The 22,958-nt window shown below is 28.5% G+C and overlaps 1 protein-coding gene across 1 annotated transcript in view; it reads right to left on the bottom strand.

Annotated features, from left to right (window-relative positions):
• Nucleotides 1-949: 949 nt before the first annotated feature.
• LOC111039658 (FMRFamide receptor) overlaps nt 950-22,958 on the bottom strand; it is a 125,004-nt gene continuing 102,995 nt past the window's right edge. The window contains exon 4 of the mRNA XM_022323254.1: nt 950-3,810. Coding sequence (XP_022178946.1) covers nt 3,100-3,810 — 711 coding nt within the window. The 3' untranslated portion in view covers nt 950-3,099. The remainder of the gene's footprint in view (nt 3,811-22,958) is intronic.

Genomic DNA, 22,958 nt, shown 5'->3' with positions numbered 1-22,958 from the left:
ACAATTGGCTACGGTAGGTATAATCGTCAAAATAAAATTGACGAGTTATACCTGTTGGCTGTTACTATTTCAGAAGTAGCTAATTAAGTAAAACTCACTGTTTTGTGAAAGGTATAATAGGTATATATATCTTTAAATCGGATTTGGACTTAAATACGTTATTCTTTGACTTTCTGAGTTTTGTTTTAATTTTCATTCCAAAAATTAGGTTCACATTCACTTTTACAATCCTTTTGAGTCTAGAGTCTAGGCGCAATGCAGTTGGATTGGAAATGTATATGTTTTGTACTGATATAAAAGTATGATTTGTAGATTGATCGTTTGAAGTCCACATTGTGATCTGCAGGCTCATCTTTGTTTTAGATTTAAATTTCAATGACTTTAATCCTATATCTTTCTTTCAATCTTGTTTCTAATACGTCATTATCTGATAATTCTCTTCTTTTGTCTCAAAATAAATTGGGCCACTCACTTTTTAACATAATATGGTTTAAACTAATATATATATTTGAATTAGTTATAAATATTATAAAAAACACAGTGTTTGTAAACACATTTATATATATTTTTTTTTAATGTTATGAATAAGGTACAATATAATACGTATATTTTACATAATATTTTTGTATGTAATTTGAAAAAAAAATGTTTATTTTATATATATTTGATTTTATGTAAAAAAAAATTACAGAAAAATGATGATGGTATACGGTTCTGTTTTTTTTTTACAATAAATGATTTATACAGTACATTTTACATGGATTCGGATGATATTATCGATATTTTATAAATTTCGTATTACTACGGGCACAACACGCATTTTTCATAACATACTTCGTATACGGTATTAATAATATTATAATACAACATCAATATAGGTGTTTCGTACAAGTGTTATAGGTATTCACAGTAAATATCGAATTAAAAATGATTTTTATGAAACCCAAGATATAATATTCTCAACCTTAACGCCATGACATAGTACCGAAAAAGAAGTATTACCACCCACACGAATATTGTTATACAATATAACGTAGGTACAATGACACACACGAACACAAATAATATTATATACATACACGTTACACAAAGTATATATATGAATATAAACACGGGAATCGGTATATACATGCACGTAAACACAACTTAATAATAATAATAATAATAATAATAATATATAGTACATGATAATATTAGATGAATTCGCGATCTCTGACGTGCTTGGGGGGATTTCAATTATTATGTTTGGATATAAAAAGACGAAACCACCACTTCTTCGGTCTTCAGGCCCTATATTATACCAATGTTAGGTATCATTGGTACGTTTTGGCTTTGGGGTCAGATTGCGGGCGGGAAATGAGATTAAAATCCGAGTGACGTTTTGACATACGCCACGTATAGGTATGCAGCAGATGTTCGTCCGCGTTTCTGTGTAAGAATCACGCGTAAGGTTCCAAATTTCTGAAAGTCTTTGAATTTTGCTCGGAAAAAAATAAAAAGTGTATTCGTTTTTAAATTTATACGAACACGAGATTCGGATTTCCCGGTAAAGTACAATATTATTGTGGAGACAGTGAGGTCATTTGGGATGTAAGCAAAACAAGTTACGTAATCAGAATGCGTACTCGTGACAATAAAATAATATAAACACTACATTTTTCATAGAAATTCTTTCGGTCAGTACGGGGAAATATTATTATAACGATTAAATAATTAAATAATTATTATTCAATTTATTTGAATTATGTGTATATCTTACATTTGACTATAATGCACACAAATAAAACTACAAAAAAGCGACACGTGTCGCTTACTAACAACAATAACGGTGACGATAAAAAAAACCGAACGATTAATTTTTTTACTATTTGATTTTATTTGACAGGTACTGAAGACGAAATATAATTTGCTTGCATTTAAACGTTCGATATTGAATCAACGAATCTCCACTCGCATATACCTTTACATACTTTCTGTATACTATCAAGGGCATTTATTAAAATTGTAAAACCATATTATATATTACTCGCATGCGCGTCGTTTCCTGAATATGACGCATAATGTGGGAGGCTGGACATAAACGAGTTAAAAAGTAAAAGTTGAATTATTTGTAACTAGCAAGTATTAGGTTAGACTGGAGTAAAAATTAAAAACGTATTCCGTGATATGCAGTTACTAATCAGTTGATTGATTGTAAAGTCACATTTATTAAATATTGTTTTTAAATAATTTAACTCAATATTATATTTAAAATGCATATTTTGTTTCGTACGAATTATTGTTTTGTACGTAAAAAAAATACTTAGTAATTAATGTGAATAATTTTATCAAATTTACTTTTTTGCGTTTTGGAGTGAATTGTACATATCCAGTTAAAAAACAATTAATTTGATGATTTCCCTTAGTTACTTAATTTGTTATTTACCTTGCAATTTTTACAAGTTAAAAAGAACTAAAACATGTAATTCTTCACTATCAACACAATTTAACAAGTTAAAAAAAATGAGTTTACTTGCCTAACTTTGATTGTAGGTATCATGTATGTAGATACCAATCGCCGTCTTTCATGTAGCCGAAATGGCGAGTGATCGTCCCGAGGGTGCTGGCTTATAATGATCTTAATGCTTCACGATCAAATAGATGACGTTCAGTGAACCACGAAGTTGGTAGAAAAAAATACCTATCCACGTAAAATATTATATCGAATCACCCGTTGCCAATATTTCATGTAATCGACTATCGAGATGATAGCACAACCGATCATGTATCATATGATATTTATTATAGTAGCCGACCAATTTTTTTTCCTAATTCAATTTTGAACGTTGTGAGAAACATAATTTATATATAGATTTCAGACAGTAATAATAATGTCCGTTCGTCCGTCTGTTCGAGTCTAACATGAAATATTTTATCCTTCCAAGTCCCATGATACTCGTCTAGCTGGCATCCTCTTTCTCACCATCATCCTTTTCACCTCCATAGCATTAAATTGGTAACTTGATATAATATTTGTTTAATAAAAAACAAAAAAAAATCACACACAAGTTTTGTGAAGTATCCATGACAATGTCAAAAACACTTGAAAACTGTCAAAGCTCAGATCTGATGTACGTTCACAGTGGTCGTAGTGGTAGTGGTTGAGTGTTCCCACATCAGACCGCTGTTGGTAGGAGTCTTCGAGCAGAGTTCCCTGTCGTCGGATGCACCGTTACCCCCGTTACCACATCCACCTCCGCCGTTAGTCGCCGTCCCATATTGGTGGTCCAGACGGTTACCGTCCCGGTGGTGATGGTGGTGATGATGGTGATGGTGGTGTTGGTAATGGTGACGGCTGTAGTGAGACCGCTTGAAGTGGTCAGTGGACGAGGAGGAACCGCCCACAGCGGCGGCTAATTGTCTGCACTCAAACGCCGTCGCCCCGTTGCACGTGGCCTCGCTGTCGTCAATGGCCGCGTGGCCACCGCCGCCGCCACCACTTGGGCCTCCCCGGCCGTCGGTGGCGAAGTGCCAGCCACACATCCACACGCCTCTCGGGAAGAACAGCTTGAAGAACAGCCGCTTGAACTTCTCGCCGAATATCACGTAGATGACGAAGTTGACGGACGAGTTGATCGTCACCAGCAGATTGCTGACTTTGACCAGCTGGTCGACGGTGATGCCGTAGAACGCCTCCACCACGTTCGATATGAGAGCCCACACGTTGCACAGCAGGAACACGACCACCACGCACAGCAGCATGGTGGCCAGCCCGATCTCTTTCTTCTGCAGCCGTGACAGCCGCTGTCGCTCTCTGTTGGCCCTCCTCACCTGAAACACACAGCCGCCGGTCAAGACATTATATTATACGATTGATATTCTTTAGCCTGTCTGTCGGTTAGTGGATAAGCGGGAGGTTCTTGTGTGTCGGGGGGTCAAACACCCCCCCCCCCCGGAAATTTGTGGCTAAGGCCTTGATTTTCATATTTATACTCAACCCCTTCCCCCTTAAATATATTTCTAGCTACGGTCTTGGCCCTAAATCAAATATTGTCTTGATGCAGCCAACGGACTCAGTTTGGATTAATATAAATTTCCTCATGGTGCAGAACGAGGAGGTAATACGCCTTGGATTACATGCCAAATATTTGTTTTTGTGTTTTTTTTGTGAAATTCTCCTTACTTTATTATCAATCAAGTATTATCTTAATTTAAAATGTTAAATTTATTTTATTAATAATCACATTGCGAATTTGTTTTTGATTGATTTTTAAATTATCACATCCTGTTCACGAAATAAATTCTGTGTTTCTAATTTTCTGATTTTGTTCTCAAATATAATTTTTTCTCATTCTAAATGTTTGGGTATTTAATTAGAAGATATAAAACTGGTTGTATCCGGCGATAAAGGAACAAGGGGGGTCAAAGATTAACACACGATTATAACTTTTTTTTAATATTTTTTTTTTTTAAATTTATAAACAAATAATATAATATTAACAACAAATATAAATGTATGATTATCAATCCCTTTGAAATTAACTATTAAGTATTATTCTTGATTTGCATTTTTATGGCATAACATCTCTATCTATATTTCAACAATATAGCATCAATCGTAAGATGGTGTAATAATATTGTGCTATAAATTGATCATAGCTAGAAACCTACTTGTCATGTCAAACAATAAGTTAGTAAGGCCGAATTATTGGTTTATTTTCTTATGAAAGTAATATGGACTCAAGCATTTTGACATGATATTTGATACCACAATAAGAAATATCAATGAAAAAAAATATTTTCATGTTGTTTTTCCTACAATATCAAACGTTTTTTTTTTCACGGTTTTTGATATTAAATTTTTATTCAACCTATCCTAACCTAATCTAAAGAGAAAGACAATCAAATACAATCTAAAATACGAATTCTTAGTCCTTACGTCATGATTCACGAGTGCGACTACTTCAACCACGATATTTGAAAAGAAAACAAACAACTAATTAAAAATAATATTATGCTTAGTAAAAACAATGTATACCCGCATATATACAATTTAAAGTGGATTATTCTAAGTAGGCTGTAGCTTTTTATATCCTTTTAGGTCGAAATCGACGGATTTTGAGAAAAAAAACATTTAAACTTACTTGAACGGGAACGATATGGGAACTCGCAAACTCAAGTTATAAAAGCTGACAGCTCGTTTAGATCGTATTCACTCGATAATAATTACATTTTTATACAAGTCACTGCGAGTCTGCGACTGCACCAATACAACTCAAAATCAATGAGTATTAACAACATGCATAATACTATTAGATTTCGACTATCTTGAAACTTCGGTCCGTCCTAATTAATTACAAATAAAATATACAAAATGAAAGATGTGTATAACAAAGTTTCAAACAATTCTATAAAAATGATATTACCATTTACCTATATTATAGTATTATAATAACTTGAAATTAAATTTATTTCATAATATTAAATGCCTCGTTTAGTATTACATCCGATAAAATTTGTTTAGTAATAATATTATGTAGCTCAGTGTGAAGTGGGTTTATGTGATTGTTTACCATGGAAAAACAATTTGATTATAATATATTGAATATTGAGTTTCTTGTTTGCCTATACGATACGCCGTGTTCAGAATATTATGCTATTATAGCAAACAAGATCGGATATAACCAGGAATCTGATGTTGTTATCTTGTTATGTTTCAGTATCGATTGTTTTTGTAATGAGTATTTAGATGTTATTATTACAAAATTGAGGACACAATTTACATCACATTAACAACCTTACTGTTTCAAGTAAGTCAAGTGTTTGTACATATTATTAAAATATTGATTTTTTCAATAGCTTTTTTCATAACTTATACTTTTCAAGTTTCTCATAAAAAAAAAAAAACAACTATTAATAAAATATTAGGAGTGACATCTATATTATGTAGGTAATAATTTATTGTTTATTACATTAATAAAATAGTAAATTATTTTAATGTGAATTTATTAATAGGCAATAGCAAATACAAAACACCGTGAAATACGGTTTTAGTATAATCGTATTGACTAACCACACCGGTTACGACCATTTTGGTTGTTTTTATAATATAATACGTTTTACGTATGGGATTAAACTATGTATTAAGATACAACGATGGTAGATGATATAATAATTCAATACAATTTGCATACGTTTTGTCTCCCACATTATCACATGAATAGCATGTTGATATTTCTCTAGGTATAAAATGAGGCCAGGTGGGATGCACCAAAAGATGCCAACTGGATTTTTTTAAATCCTGATTTTAAACTGCATACTATGTCGAGATATAAATGCATTATAATTGGGGATTAGGAGACAATAATATAGGAACATCTTTTAAAAAGTTTTATCGAGAACTAAAAAATTCAAAACAGACACAATATTTAGTATTTAAAATTTTTTTACTTACTAGTGAAATAAATAGATCTTTTCAAATTTTAAATTTTAGCTAAAGTATTGAAAACTCATGTCATATTAACATGATATAATAAAGTGACGATATACAAAAAGTACAATAATTTCAAAATCGTTCTATCAACCATTCAAAAATGTGATAGTACAACATTTTAGTACAACTCCATCTAAATAATACACATTTATCGCCAAAATAAAAAAAAATCTATAAACAACAGTACTAATGTACCATAATATTATTATAATGTTGGTTTCAACCTCACTTCTCATCCTTTTCTGTTAAGCCGAAGTCTTATTTTCAGAAAAAAATATTTTATACATTTAATTCAGATAATACTACTCCAGAAATAAATATTAAATTATTAAAGAAATATTGATACAGCTAAAAGGTTTTTAGAACTTTTTAGTAATTAACAAAAATGGTTGAAAAATTTTTTTTTCTTTCAACGTTAAGTTTGGCTTAGAACAAACCCTAATAATTACAAGGCTTAACTTACAACTTTGTTAGTTTTTATTTCGGTAATCATTAAAAATGATTCGTTTTGAATGAAGATGATAAAACAGTTTGAAGTCTTAATTTTATTTCTTGTAAAATTTGATTTTTGAGATAACATTTATTGGTTTGTTTTACACGAATATGTTTATAAGTAAAATATGCTTAAATATTATTCAGAAACTATTATAATGTTTTTATCGAATATTATTTTAATCGGTAAAAATCGTACGTTTTCATTTATTTTATTTTCATATTTCATATTATTATAGTCAGTGCAAGCTTTTACTATCTAGTGCCCGGTATGAGATGTAGTGAAATACTTATATAGTTCAAATAAAACATGTTTAACTTTTGGCTAACATCATCAAAGTTGTAAACCGACGTCTAAGTAATCGGCGTTTGAGGAATATTTAATAAAATTATTAATACCGACTGGCGTTATTATTATTATATAATATACAGTAACTTGCATGATTTCCGCATTGTTAGAATGTGCTGTAAACCACGCGACTATTCCTTCTATTCGGGGTTCGTTGCGGAAACAACGAAGAGATTTGATGATTTAACAGAACTATAATATTATCGGCGTAAACGAACACAGTAGGTAGGTAACGCGATATCTCTTCTTTGTCTGCTCTAAATACCATATCCATTGTATGACACAATTCACGCTCGGCAGTGAATTGTTGCAACGTGCTTCGATAACTTCAAAATGGTTTAACTATTAAGTAAGTACATAATTAGGCGTAGCGTATGAGTAATCCGATCACGGCTTTAATACTGTGCTCTATGAATTTCCACTGAAAATACAGTTCAATGTACAAAAATCGGCTATCGTCACTTGACCAAGACCGATGTGTATCGACCATAAAACATACAACTATACTGTAATGATCGTGTTTGTGTTTTAATAGGGTTTTCCGAAATAAACTGTAAGTATAGGTTACAACGTATTGACGACAGTAAGTAACAATCGATAGGCTGCAGAAAAAATAATATTATCAAGGTAGTTACAATGAAGTATTTTATCATTTTTGATCTTATGCAATAACGTGATGTAATGAAAGGGTGACATTGAAAATTATGTTCAAGTACAGAATAATCTTAGAAATGGGTAACATTAACTATCTATGTTTATTTATTTATCTATATATTAAAAAATAAATAAATATCATTTTTTCCTCAAACATTTGTGCCGACAATGTTGACAAAATAGCAATTGATGAGATAGTCATTAAATATTATTATATCATTTTAAAACGTTTGCTTAAATATAATCAAATGAAATCGCGTTGAGTGAAATTTTCATACAAAAAGATTGAATGCTTACACAGTTTTATTAATACTCTCAAAATTTGTTACTAATCCGTTTTCTTGTCACGTAAAATCTATTTTCTAAAGCCTACTGCCTCAGAGAACAAGCAAACGTTCATGACTTTATATTCGTATCGCAGATAATTGCAAAAGAACAAAATCAAAATGCGATTCAAATTACATTAGCATTACATATACCCATAACCCATCTATACAGTTTCGATTTGTGATTTGAACACAAGTATTATACAATTACATTCACCATTAACGGATACGTAACGTTGAATTTAATATATTAACTTAACCTGACCTATAACTACTGGCACATTCTTTCGATTTAAATCGAAACACCAAACTATACATTTAAAAAAATAATTGTATTATCTATGTTCTATGAATCCGAAAAATAATGACAGTTAAAATAATATTTTGTATCATTGTTTATTTTTATTCAACGAATATTACACGTATTGCAATAATAATGTGATAAAATCTGCCACTTGTCCACTTTACTTTTATTCCACTTTGATCTGTGATTCTCTGTTTGATAATTTTATCATATTATAATATACTTAAGCTGTATTACCTATCGAGACCCAGAGACAAATGAATCTGAGATTAGAAATCCACCTGCGGCGGATATAAATGAGTAACTTTTTTTTCTTACGTGAACCGCAATTGTATGCAAAAATAACCGAATATGACGAGGATATGATTTTAATATTATTCATAGAGGGTAAGCCACCCTAAAATAACTGGTTAAATCTATTATCTAAACCTTCCTTGAATCGTCAAAATAGGTCGACTTTTTTTTTACTCTATAAGCCTCGGCCGTACGCTTTGCCTTTTATATATAATAGCTGTTACTCGTGCAGGATTTTATCCTTTAATACTTTTACGACCCTACCCATGATCCCAAATAATAAGTGTGCAACATCTGTTAAATTAAATTGAATTGTACTAAATTAGTTTTACATATCCGTTATTTAGAAATAACCTGGCTAATAGCATAGTGTGTATTAGCCGACTATTTATTTTAATTTATAATCGATCAATCTATAGTTTTTGATTTTCCTTCACTTGAAATATTCTCATATTTTATTTATTTATTTTTTTTTTTTGTCAAATTCGGCCAGGTATTTTTTGTAGTATATGCCTAAACTTCAACTATACTCTTCACCTATAATATAATACAATATATAGTTGTTGCTCAATTTTACAAAATTACAAAAAAAACTTCATAAACCTAAATGATAAAATATAATACAATAAAGAAAAATATTATATCCGATTGTAAGAACTATTTTATTTCCTGTTACAAAAGGAACTCGCATTTAAATAATCAAAAAAAATATTCCACTTGCTTTAGCTGAAAAAAAATTCACGTGTGAGCCACCTAATGGCAATATATTATAGGGGTTAAAAAAAATAAGGTATAAAAACTCCCTCTGAGTCTCTAGGAATCTATTGATATAGTTTTTATTGAAAATGGTCCAGTAGTTTCTGAGTCTATAAAGGACACAAAATAAAAGACAGACATTCATTTTTTTATACAGAATGATTCACCAAGAGTGCGCAACCTTTTTTCTTCAATCATGCATTTATAAAAATCTGTTATTTTTAATTTTTAAGTACACTTAAAGAAAATATTTTCAAATTCTTGATATTATTTTTTTTTATTTTTTTTTATTTATTTATCATTCAAACAAAATTACAAAAACATATAACAAACTATATATTTAGTATTATTGACAGATTTTGCCTTGAATATGAAACCTTTCGATTTTAAAATGAGACCCCAATTTTAAATTGCAGAAATATGTACGTAATCATTTAGTGAATCATTTTTCAGAATACTATAACGTAACGTATCAAAATCTAAATTCGAATGTGTAAGTTTAGAGTTATTGCACTTTGTGTACCTACTAAAGTTAATGCTTAGCTCCATGATAATAGATTCGAATGATATAAGATGTAGATTTGAAGTTGTTAGTAATTACTAATTAATATTAACCTATCATCTTTTATAATTAGTAACAATGGTCGATATAGGATAAATAATAGATTCAATAGATTTTAAATTTTTGAAAAAAATGTATTGAGGACTAATATCCTTAGTATAAACATTTTATTAACTACTGAGAATCTACAGATTCAAATTTTGAACTAGGTACATTAACAGTTCCAAAATAATATCCACTAAATAATTTAAATTACAAAAGGAAGTTTCCCTTGTTTTAAATCGTTGTTTGTGTACCTCTTAAGTAGTGCTACATATAAATCTCAACGTTTGTAAACGTGGTATTTAAGTTTATTCACAAATTCCAAAAATCAAAAGAAGAATAAATTCATAAGTTATTAAATTAAAAATAAGGTGTGAACATGTCTTGATAAATCATCTTTCTGTAGATTAAACCGTCTACTGTTACATTTTTAACATAATAATGTACCGTTGGTAAAATGTTATACAAACGGGTTTCATAAAAAAACTTCAAAACAAAATTAGTGAATTGACGGAGTCCGTGGGATTTTTGTGTACGCCGTTATTGTGAGGTCAAGTTTTTAGGTTATTATAATATTATTTTTGTCTACGGAAATAAGCTATCTATTATTTATTAGTTATATCATATATAACACTACACGTTTGGTAGACTTAAGGGTTTAAGGCACGTACAATTCACAATAAATTTAATCTCCAGTCACTTTAATTTTCCAAATCACCTAAAACTTTAGGTAATACTAATCTCATAAAATAACTGTCCCTTATTATTTATTTCAAATTTAACTCGAACGTAAAACGATTTTGAAGTAACTGTACTAGTGTGATCAAAATAACATTGATTTCACTCAATGTATGGTCTTTTGATTAGGATCGAATATTGTTCATAAAATCGTTATTATAGAAACTAATACAAAATCTGAGCTATAAATATAAAATGAAGGAACTGAATTGTTTTCAATTATTTTTATAAAAAAAAACACCAAGAACGACAAAACCATCTAGAGCTAAAACTACAAATCATTATGAAACCTACGCCTTTTTAAAATACGCACAATAGAAAATAAAGTGTAGGTTAAAAAAAAAACTGAGACGTTTGAAAACTTAAAAAATGAAGATCATTATATTGTTAACATACGAGTAGTCTTGTAAAATATGATTTTTAAAATTACTCAAATACAGACACATAATTATAATACAGTTAGATACTATAATTTTGAAAAGTATTTAAAATACGCATTGGAATACACAGAAGCAAAAGGTATTCGAGTTCCAATACAAATACTTAAAAAAAAATTTTATAGATGCTTTCAAATACTTTGAATTTTTTTTTTTTTACCTCATTAACCAACTGAACCTTTGCATGTCTTACGTAAATATTATAGAGCGTTTAACACCATTGCAAGATTATTCAATATAAATGACTCATCTATTTTATTTTTCGATGTTTTGATTTTAGTTGAGTATAATTTACAGTAAACAAATATACTATTATAAATTCTCAATAATAAATTTTACCTTATTTTACGTGAATACAATTTAAATAGAAAATATTTAAACTAAAAACAATAAGTATTTGATCTTAAATACATATATGCACTTGATGATACTATTTAGATTATTTTATACAAGTAATTTTTTTTAAAGTATTTTAAATACGTATTTGAGTACTTAAATAGTATTTGAATACGTATTTTCCTCAAGTACTTTACAAAACATCGTGTAATGTGAATAATTAATGAACTGGATCTCAGCGGTGCTATGAATTCACAAGTGACATTTTAATATTATTATGAACCATGTACACCTAATATTATATGTACCTATATCGTCGATCTATGACTATAATAATTTTATGACAAATTTATATAGCGGTGAGCGGGTGTAGCAGTAAAGGATTCCGAGCCGTTAAGTTATTATGTAAAACGAGATTATTTTCGAATAATTAAAAACGTGCGTGCGCAGGATCTTATACTCGGCACGAGGCGCGAGTCACTTATAAAATATTATTATTATACATATAATACAGTATAATAGTACCAAGAGATACGTGTGTGTATATTTCAGCATCACATGTCAGCCATACGATTTCGGTACATTAAGACGTCGTGTACTCATGTGCCAAGTGCAGCTTATTGTATATACTATGTATTATACATTTACGGTTTACAATATTTTATACGTCAGTTCTCTAAGAACACCGACCCGAGCTCGAACGCCACGTAATTTACAACCACGAGAATATAATATAATAATATTATTCACTTACAAAAAAACTCAAAATATTAGGAGAGTTTCAACAAATTATACAGCCGATAACTACTGCGAAATTGAACGCGTCACTTTTAATGTTTCACAATATTATTGTTTAACTTTATTCGCATTATAAGATATTAAGTCAGGACTAAGTCCTGTTGAAATATTTCGCCGGATCATATGGATTTAAATTTGATTTCTATATTACGCATTGGTTGTATATGGTTCCGTCAAGTCTACCAAAACGGTTACCTAAACGTTTATTATAAATATATAGTGTTACAATAATAATATTATGTGTTATCCATGATTGTAAATTATAATAACAGCGAAGTAACAAATTATCGAGCTATAACATTATCGTATGCTCAATATTATAATAATCATGGCAATCTTGCACAGAAACAAATTTTGTTTATAACATAGCAGTACCTATCTACATTTGTGTTTCTGACTTATAATTCTACAATATCTACACATTTTACTAGAGGTTAGATAATTTTCACGAAAATTAAATGCTTTGATGTAAGGTCGTATAGTTGTAGCTACATTTTATCTTACTCGGATGCAACAAAACAGTGCGATGCACATAATATTTTCAGCTACCACAATTTATTTGAACGGAGACTGTTTCAACTATATACACTTAAAGTGTGATGGCAAAAACTAATTGTCCGAAATAATTCACCGGACTAGAAGAATACGGTTTAAAATGTAGGTGTAATAAATAGTAAGTGACGTTCGTATTTACTTGACATGATACATTTGCCTTTTAATTTTCCCTTCGAGGCTTTAAATCGTGTTAATACGATCTTATACTCTGACTAACAGAGATTTTTTTTATGAATTTTTAAAATTACATTTTTTGTAATAGTGGCAGTTATTAAGTTTTTAAAATATTAAGTAAGTACTAGCAGATACATGCCTTTTTTATTAGCTTCCAGTACATAACACTATTATAGAAACTTGATATCTTAATTTAGATTTAATGATTTTGTGTGCCACACTGGATGCAAGTCCAAGGTTGAATGTTCAATTTAATCAAAACGTTTGGGGGAATGTGTTCTCTAGATTCTGTATAATTTCATTCAAAACTATACAATAATACTGCCTGGATTAATTGGATAACATGAAACAAATATTACGAATAACAATGGACTGTATATTTATTTTTTATATACAAAATTGATGAATTTTCAAGTATGTGTATTCACATTTTTGTAAACACAAATTGTATGAATTTTCGACTAAAAAATTAATTTGCTAGACTGCAAAATCATGTTTATGCATTTTTTATACTTTCTAAGTAGAGCAAGAACAACTTATGAAAAACATTGTACTCGATTTTAAGGTTTTTCATTTACAAACAAGTATTTTATCGTTCTTAATTTGAAAAAAAAGAAGGTCGAGTGTTTCAAATTTCTATTATAATAAGCGGCACAAAATTACCCAAAATGTTTTAAAAATTATTTCATGTCTAGAAAATGCTAATATAAATATTTGATAAGAAATTCAAACATCAAAGTTATTTATTTTTGTATTGCAATAACAAATAAAATCAATTTTATCAAACAACAGAAAATATTAAAATATTTTAGTTCTTTCTTAATTTGGTTTTTTAATCACGTTGATATTAAAAATAATCAGACATTTACATTTGATCTCTGTTAGTTTCAACTAGATTCAATTTTCTAAAAAAATCACTCTCAAAGTTGATGGTTGAAACATTTAATATATTTTAGTACGTATAAAAAAATTTTCAGAACTATATTCTTAACATAATCATATGTGGTACAAAAAAAAAAATTTAATTCATTGAAAAATATTCTCAGAAATCGAGATTGAACACAGTGTTCGCTGAAACCCGTTTTTTTAAATTGTACACATTCACGCGGTGACTTATTCAATGAACAGGTATATACAAAACTACTTTACTGCTGAGCAGCTTACCAGTTTTTTGTTTTATTACCTAATTGTTCGTCAACTCAGCACTCAATATTGTTTTTGAGCCCTTTCAGTAAAATTAACAAAATCGAATTTATTTTTCATCCCTACTTAAATATTCAAAAAATATTTCTGTGTTTTGTAGTTCTTTGAAATGATGTTCTATAGTTTTATTTTAAGCGCACAACAAGAGTCGACATATATATGTATACACATAGTTGGTTACGAATAGTCAGAAGTCACATATTATATTATATTTGGATGGGTATTCTATAGGGTATGTGGTATTGTGTGGGTACATTGCATTAGAAAATTGACAAAAATGCTTTCAAATATAGTGAAAAATAATGTTTCTTTTAGAGCACGAACATACAGTTTTTAACAAGTTGACTGCCATGAGTACCATATTCGGTACTCAAGTGGTATGTATCCTAGGCCCTAATAGTTTTAACATATTTCTTCTAGACGCTTTGAGTACCAATATTGGTGCTCACACTATTTGACTCTCAAGCTTTGAGGGTCAATTTTGGTACTCATAATTTTTCGTGATTACGTCATTGAGTACCAATATTGGTACTCAATCAATTAATGGCATATAAAATACAGATAAAGACGATTTATTCCATGTAAATAGCATCGTGATATTGTTATTTGTTCATATAAAAATCTTTTTTTATATTTTGGGTAAATTAACTTACAAAATATTGTATAGTAATGAAAAAAATAATAAAACAATACTTCTTAGTATACTTGTAAATAAAACTGCTTAATTAAAAGTACTTAAAATACTTGTCAACAAAATAAAAAAATATAAATAAATTATTTACAATTTTATTCTTTTTGACGAATGTGTCGTAAAAAAACAATCTAAACATAAAGGCTTAGAACAACTTATACACATAGTTTGCACTTTCCGAGTGACTTTTTGTGCATGCTGTCTTCCACCTTGCTTCACCATCTCATTATAGCATTCGTAACATCTTCTTCTCTTGCAAGTAACTAGCTTATGGTTTTCTTCTTGACTTATTTGAGAAATTTCAGATTTTTGAATTAGTGAAAAAAATAAAATAAAAATAATTTCGTTGTTCTCCATTATATATTATACGTTGCGCGTCGTCAACGAGTCAAAGTGAAATGAAAATATAAAAATGATATGACAGTATGGGCTATAATAATATACTATAGGCATTGAGTACCATATCTGGTACTCGCACGGAATCGGTTTATTTTTCTTTAAATAAACATACAAGTATACCAATAAGCTTATAAGATAAGAAAATTATTATAAATATGAAAAAAAACCCAAGGCCTATGGTGTAAGCTGTCTAAAAATACAACGGCGTACGTGACGAAACCAGTGAGTACCAGTATTGGTACTCATGGCGTGTGAGGACAACCCTGTAAAAATACTCTGGCAGTCAACTTGAAAAAAAAAAAAATAAATAAATAAATAAATAAATGACGATTCCATATCTTTGTCCTCTGTGGCGCCCAAAACGACGCTATGCCATAATATTTTTTATTTATATTAACTGACAAATGGTTTTAACTTAATACGATTTTAACTGAATACGATGGTGACAAAATCCAAAATTATGATATAAATATATTTTGTTAGGCTGATAATTAAATTAACGTTTGAATCAAAATGGAGAAGATGTACAATGATTTTATTCATACCATCTGGTTCATTACAATGTTTGTTATAAAAATAAGAAGCTAACTACAAAATGAAATGAATTGAAATGATTTTAATCATATTTAACACAATATTATATCAGATCAAAAATATCATATCGAACAATAATAATTGTTGAAGCTATATTCAGGTAGGAAAATTGTTTATAATATAACTTTAGATTTCATAATGAATTTTAACTTGATTTTAATATGAATAGTACTCTACTTGTTGGTATAATTTATTACAGCATAAGAAGAAAATTCGAAAACTTTATTGAATGACATTAGTAAACTATGAGAGCTATGTTCATATTATAATAATAATACCATGATCGTATTTAATTAATCAATTGTATTTTCTTTACATATGATTATACAAGTTTTAGTATTATATTTTCTAATTAAATTATCAAAGCTTAAGTGAATTTAATTAAAATATTTACTAATTAAATAAATAGTTTTAGTTTGTGAACTTTAATTCCAAGCATAAAGGTAAAAAGAATAGTAAAAAATTAATCAGTACCTTTAGTTACACATGTATTTAACAACATATGTATAATGTATTATAATATTCGATGATCCATTTAAATGTCTACAGCCTACATTCATTATTAAGAAATTTTTGGGAAACATTTTTATCACCCAAGTACATTAAATGCAGTTTTTATGTTTATTAGTTGTAAATATACTATAATATTAAAGTCGATATAAGTCCACTAAACGTGCTACTATACATTAAATTCAGCTTATCTAAACATTTAACACTTATAAAATACCCAATTGATTAATATTAATCTTTCAAAATTTGATTTGTCTGTAACGAAATAATCCAAAAATGTATTCTACTTCAAAATCTGAAATTTTTATTTAAAATCGAATGACGTCAACCATAAAATTGAAGAACATAAAAATATTAAACAATTCTAAAAATGTTGTTTTGCAATGAGATTTATCTAAAAATAATGTTCGTAACAAAATAAAATATTTTTGAAATTGTGTGTGTAGAATCTTGTACTTATCAATGTTATTAAAACAATGTATCGTGTAAGTGTTATTTTTGATACATGCAGTTCATATTATATATTTTTTATAAATAATAGATTTAATATGTAATATTTATAAGTCATGGTCTACAAGTCTGAGAAATATTTATATTTTGGATTTGTAATACTAGGTCGATTGAATTTGAGACGTACAGATGCTAATACAGTAAGTTATTAAGGTCAGGTTGCAAATGCAGTAGACTAACTGCAGAATCCGTATATTATTACAATATTATCATATTATGTAAACAATCCGTTGGTGCTGCATCTATTCTGTGATGTCAAATAATATAGAAGACGCACATCGTAAGTCTTTATTATTATTCTCAGAAACATAATTTCTTTGTCAAACCATCCAAACCGCAATCATTCGATCTGTCTGGATTACTAAAGCAGTTGTAAAATGATTACAATTTATACGAATATTTTATTATATTCAAAATCGAGGAAATGTGGGAAAAAATATTCACGATCCTTAGATGAACTGATGAACATCACAGATTTCACTACCTAGATATACGGGAAGCGAAAAATATATTATTATTATTCAGCCCGAAACCATAAATATTTTTCTATATTTTCACATTTCATATTGTAATAATGTACGCCCTTAACTATATTACCATTAAACATAATATTATACCTACATCACAATTTTATTTATTTTTATCAATATACAATGAATGTTCATCTTATTACACATTCTGAAATAAAATTCAATTCAATTGAATATAATATTACAATAATAGACGCATAAAAACATTTTTTACATACAAATGTATGTGCTTGAAAATTACTGAAAATGCAATAAACTTGGTTTACAAGATTGATTTAACTCTGTTATCTCGGCTTCTACAACTACTGTGAAAATAATAATATTATTTTGTTGCTTGACAATAATACAATTATCGGTGGTAAGTGTTCACATTCTTATTTGCATCATATGCATCTCTACACTACGGAGTTATATATTTCTTGATTAAGGCACTTTTATGCAGCAAAATTGCCTATTCAAAACGCCGTTGAAAGTAGGATAAAAAATGATGTGCTCTAGAGAAAAGAGAGAAATCGATTTTTTTTTTATCCATTTGTCTTTCTGTTTTCAATGTATTCAAAGACATGTACTCGAAAAATGTTTTTATAGATAATATAAGGTTTGTTTATTTTTTTCGCCATTGACAAAAGGCTACTACCATAACCGTTTGCCCGGAAAATCGGTATAGCAAACGAAAGTTTAAAACTGGGAAACCTACACGTCATTCATTTTAAAATAATCACCCAAACCCTAAAAATTTTAAGCCCCGGTAGGTATATATAATATCACTTAAATCCAATACTACAATAAAATGCTAAGCATTCAAATTAATCCAGGTATTTTGATAGTATGAAACAACGCCAATAATGTTAAGAAATATTTATCGGTAGAATAATCAAAAAACGTTATTAGGTACATGTAGTTACGATATAATTATAACACAAATCCATATTTTATAGAAAACAACTGAAGCATGAGAATATAGTTTCAACAACATAAAAAACGGCGTGTACATAATGAAGTATTGTTTTATGAAAAAAAAAAAATTTTATTATAATTAATTAAATATTTTTTCCAAACGTTTATTTTAATTTTAACGCAGTGCTCAAGATCTCAAGAAACATTTACAATCAGTTGTAAGTAAATATAAAAAATAAACCCTTTGAAACCTAATTAAAAAACAACCTTTTGATTTTACGTGCATTACCTATTTGTTTTTAAAATTGATGAAAAAAACTGAAAAGACCATCAACTAACTGTACCAGGCTACCAGACATTGCATAGGCCACTTGGAAAATTAAGATTTTAGATAATTTGTATAGGTATGTTGTTATATATATATATATTATTTTGGACCTCAAGGCGATCATTACTTAAATGAGTTAAGTTTCGTTTTCATTAAAAATCATTGAGTTGCTTAGAAAATGAAAACAAATATCGTACTTTATTTTTTAGGTAAATGTGTAATGAATTTTACAAGGTTAAATGGTTATATTAAACTTTATTATTTGTCATAGTAATTATTATTAGATAAATATTTGTTGCTTTTGTAAGATAAATTCAAATTTTAATACGAATGCCAATATCAAATGTTATTTTCCATATTGGAACAAACATTTAATGTAATACTTACTTAGATAATATTTTACTTCACTTTTATTGTATATTATAATAGTTTTAATTTAATATAATATATTCACTAAATATAAAATTGATAGATTACACTTATCTTAAAAAAACCGAAGTACCTACTAGAATAGAAAAAGAAAAAAAATGAATGGACATTTTTACTTAAAAACATTTAATAAAAACATTTTATTCGATTTTTATGATTAAAATAAAAAACAAGTTTATAATTAAGTAGTTTTTGGAGTGGAGTGGATTACATCTGTGTTGTGATTTCAAGCATATTATAATTAATTATAATAATAATCCATAACATTAAAAACAAAAAATGGTTCTAAGTACACTGTTTTAATACGGCTGATTCGGTAAGTCCATAGTTTCTTATACATACTTGTTTTTTCCAAATATCAAGGTCATATTATTTCCTCTGTGCAGTGTGCATGATGCTTCTTTATAATATGCATTGCACAGAATCTAGCGATAGTAATCTACAATAATATTTATTAAATAATTATTGAATTAACTATGGATATAATTGTTTTTACTTAAAAATTATTGTAAATGTTTTGTAAAAGAACATATTAATTTAATTAGATATTTAATACGCATCGTGAAGTCTTCAACTGTCAAGTGCTAATTTGCTATGATAATTAGTGATGAAGTACATTTTATACGAATTTTGATTTTTTATATTATAAAGTACCAAAAACGTTGATAAAAAATAACGATTTCGACACCAAAAACATTAGGTAATTAATTATTTATAGTGTGTATTGTAAATATTTGTAACGGATAAAAAATAATATAAAACTTTTGCGCCTAATGTAGTCCAATGATATAATAATTTTCTGATAGTGTCGTAATACCGTTAATGTGCGTTCCAATAACACTTTGTACCTCAAAGTTATTCAATTACCGGACTCGGCAGTCCGAGCAAAATAGCTAAACTTTCGGGTTGAAATCTCAGACGAAAACTCCTTAAATAGCTCAGTGGTAACGTACCCTTAGCAAATGTTATCATATAACTTTATCATCTGAGTAGTTACCTACTCAATGAATTTACCTAGAAATCTATGTCATACCAATGGAAACCAAAATTGAACCAATTACTACAATATTAACACTGGAGGGCTTAGCCACTTCAGCTCCCTAACCGTCCCACTTCACAGACCCATAAAGGCATTTAATCAAAACATCATTATCTTTAAAATATTAATATTTATTAAATATTTCAATTCCTCATAACCACGAAGATATTATAATGTAAGAAGTAGACAATAGACATGTTTAAAAATTAAACACAACATTCTTGTAAAACATACAATGAAAATAAGCATAATATTCTCTTTGTTAACTACAATAATATTATTACATATTATTTCGATATATAGTGTGATATATTATTATACTCCTAGTGGGTGTTTCCTTTCGAGTATATTAAGGCGTTTTATTACTACCCTGTATCTGTGGTATAACTTTATCGACCATAAACTCACTATATTTCAAAATTATTTTGAAATGGCTTGTTATTTTTTTTATACATTTCGAAGGCATATGATAAATTACTCAGACTTATTATAGTGCCTTATTGAATATTCAATAACTTGCATTAATTATTGAATATATTTACACAAAAGCGTATTCATGGGTTTGTCAATATTTTTCATTTAAAAACACTTATGCAACTTTTAAATTTTACCTCAGCATTAGGGTCTTAAATTTGTAAACACATAAATGAACACCTTGTTGCCTAAATAGATTTTAAAATATTTAAAAAGTTAAGTAACTTATTTTGAATATTATGACATAAATCTTGAAAAGTATTCAGCAAAACGTTATTCAAGTCCAAACGAAGCATTAAATAAAACAAAGTCGAATAAAATATATCAACAAATATTAATTACTGTAAACGGTCAACTTCAAGTTTCAGTTTTTTTTGTGTCGAAATTTTAATACCTAAATAAAAATAATAATCGTAATAATAGATTGAGAATTTTTTGTTTCTGATTTCTGTATTCTAATTTATTCAGTTATGATTATTAACATTTAATTCGACAAAAATGTATGAAAATAATAAAATTCAATTGAGTGAATCTACTTTCAACTTTAAAAATCTAGTCACGTAAATATAATTATCATAAGCGATAAATGAATGGAGGGGTTTTAGTAAGTAATATAGTATCCAATATCTTATTCATTTTACGTAGGTACATTTACTTAATCAGAAATAGTATAAAACCATATGGTATTAAGATCAAACAAGTTCCCGAAACATATTTCAAGCTAATATTAAGACTAAAAAAATATATAAATATTATAGTATTTGTAGTAGTAGTCTGCAATTTTATCGGCAGAAGCTCACGCATCATTTTTACCAAGGCGCATTAAGCACAATATTTCGATCAACTTGTTGAAGACGGAAGCTTACTTTTAACTTACTTAACACAATATAATATTTTTGAACAAACGGGTAGTACTATAAACTTGATTTAATGCGACAAAAAGCTACGCACCCGTGATACAGATGACGTGAAATCACACAAGAGTGCTTAACCCACTGGAGAGTAACTTGTCACAGCCATACGCGGTGAATCACATGATTCATGGACCGTGACCTAACCCATTGACCAAACTTTAGTATCGTTAATAAGACTTAGTGCAAAACGCATGATATGATATTATTATTGTCCTCAAACAACCGAAAAAACCTAATCGTAAAGTGAGTGCAATCATTTTTGGATTTTTAATGGTGTAGTGGTTGAACGAGGGACAGTTGTGCGAGGTCCGATTTGTTTTGTTTAACGCATAATTTATAAACAAAAAGGCAACTGACGGTATACTTTTTTCAGCCGAAGTTAACGGTATGTGCTCTATGGTTTTCGAAATACCATAATGTGTACCTGCGTCACGAGTTTTCAATCTCCAGACCACTGATACTTGTTTTATAGTATTACAGAATTTAAATTTTAAGTAAATTAATTAACACCTGCAAAGTATTTTAGTTACTCAATGTTATCTAAATATTTTTCATATAGTTTAAATTTTTTAATGAATTCGGTTTACAAATAATGTTGTGAAGTAAATGTAGATGGCTTTAAAATTGAGTTTTATTTTGGACCTTATTTGAACGAAGCATGCACCAAATGAAGCTAATAATTAATCACTAATAATTCAAAAGTTATTGTTATACACTCGAATTCAATTATATTACAACATATAATATACCTATTTGTATATAGTGAGATTAATCAATAAAAGTAATAATATGAACTTCATTTTATTGTTAGGACTAAAATTCTGCGTGTATTTTTTATAATAATATTATATTATAATTCCCAAGTACCTGAATATCAAAGTACCACAAAAGCGTGAAAAGCCACATCAATAAAATGTTCAATTGTTGGATGAACCTGCTATGCAACTTTATGCTTGGCTACTATGATTACATAATTTACATTGACTAAACCTTGTTCCAACGATAAAAACTTAATTTAAAACAATAACTTCTTTCTATTCTTTGTCATTATTTTGTTTATTGATATACAACTTAGTTATTACATTTATTCCACTGTTTATTGAATTATTGAATTAATGTTATGTGATACTTTTTATCTTCCTCTTGATAGC

This window comes from Myzus persicae, unplaced genomic scaffold (genome assembly GCF_001856785.1).
Source record: "Myzus persicae strain clone G006 unplaced genomic scaffold, MPER_G0061.0, whole genome shotgun sequence".
NCBI lineage: Eukaryota > Metazoa > Arthropoda > Insecta > Hemiptera > Aphididae > Myzus > Myzus persicae.
The sequence above is the reverse complement of the archived record's forward strand: the minus strand, read 5'-3'. Positions and strand labels throughout refer to the sequence as shown.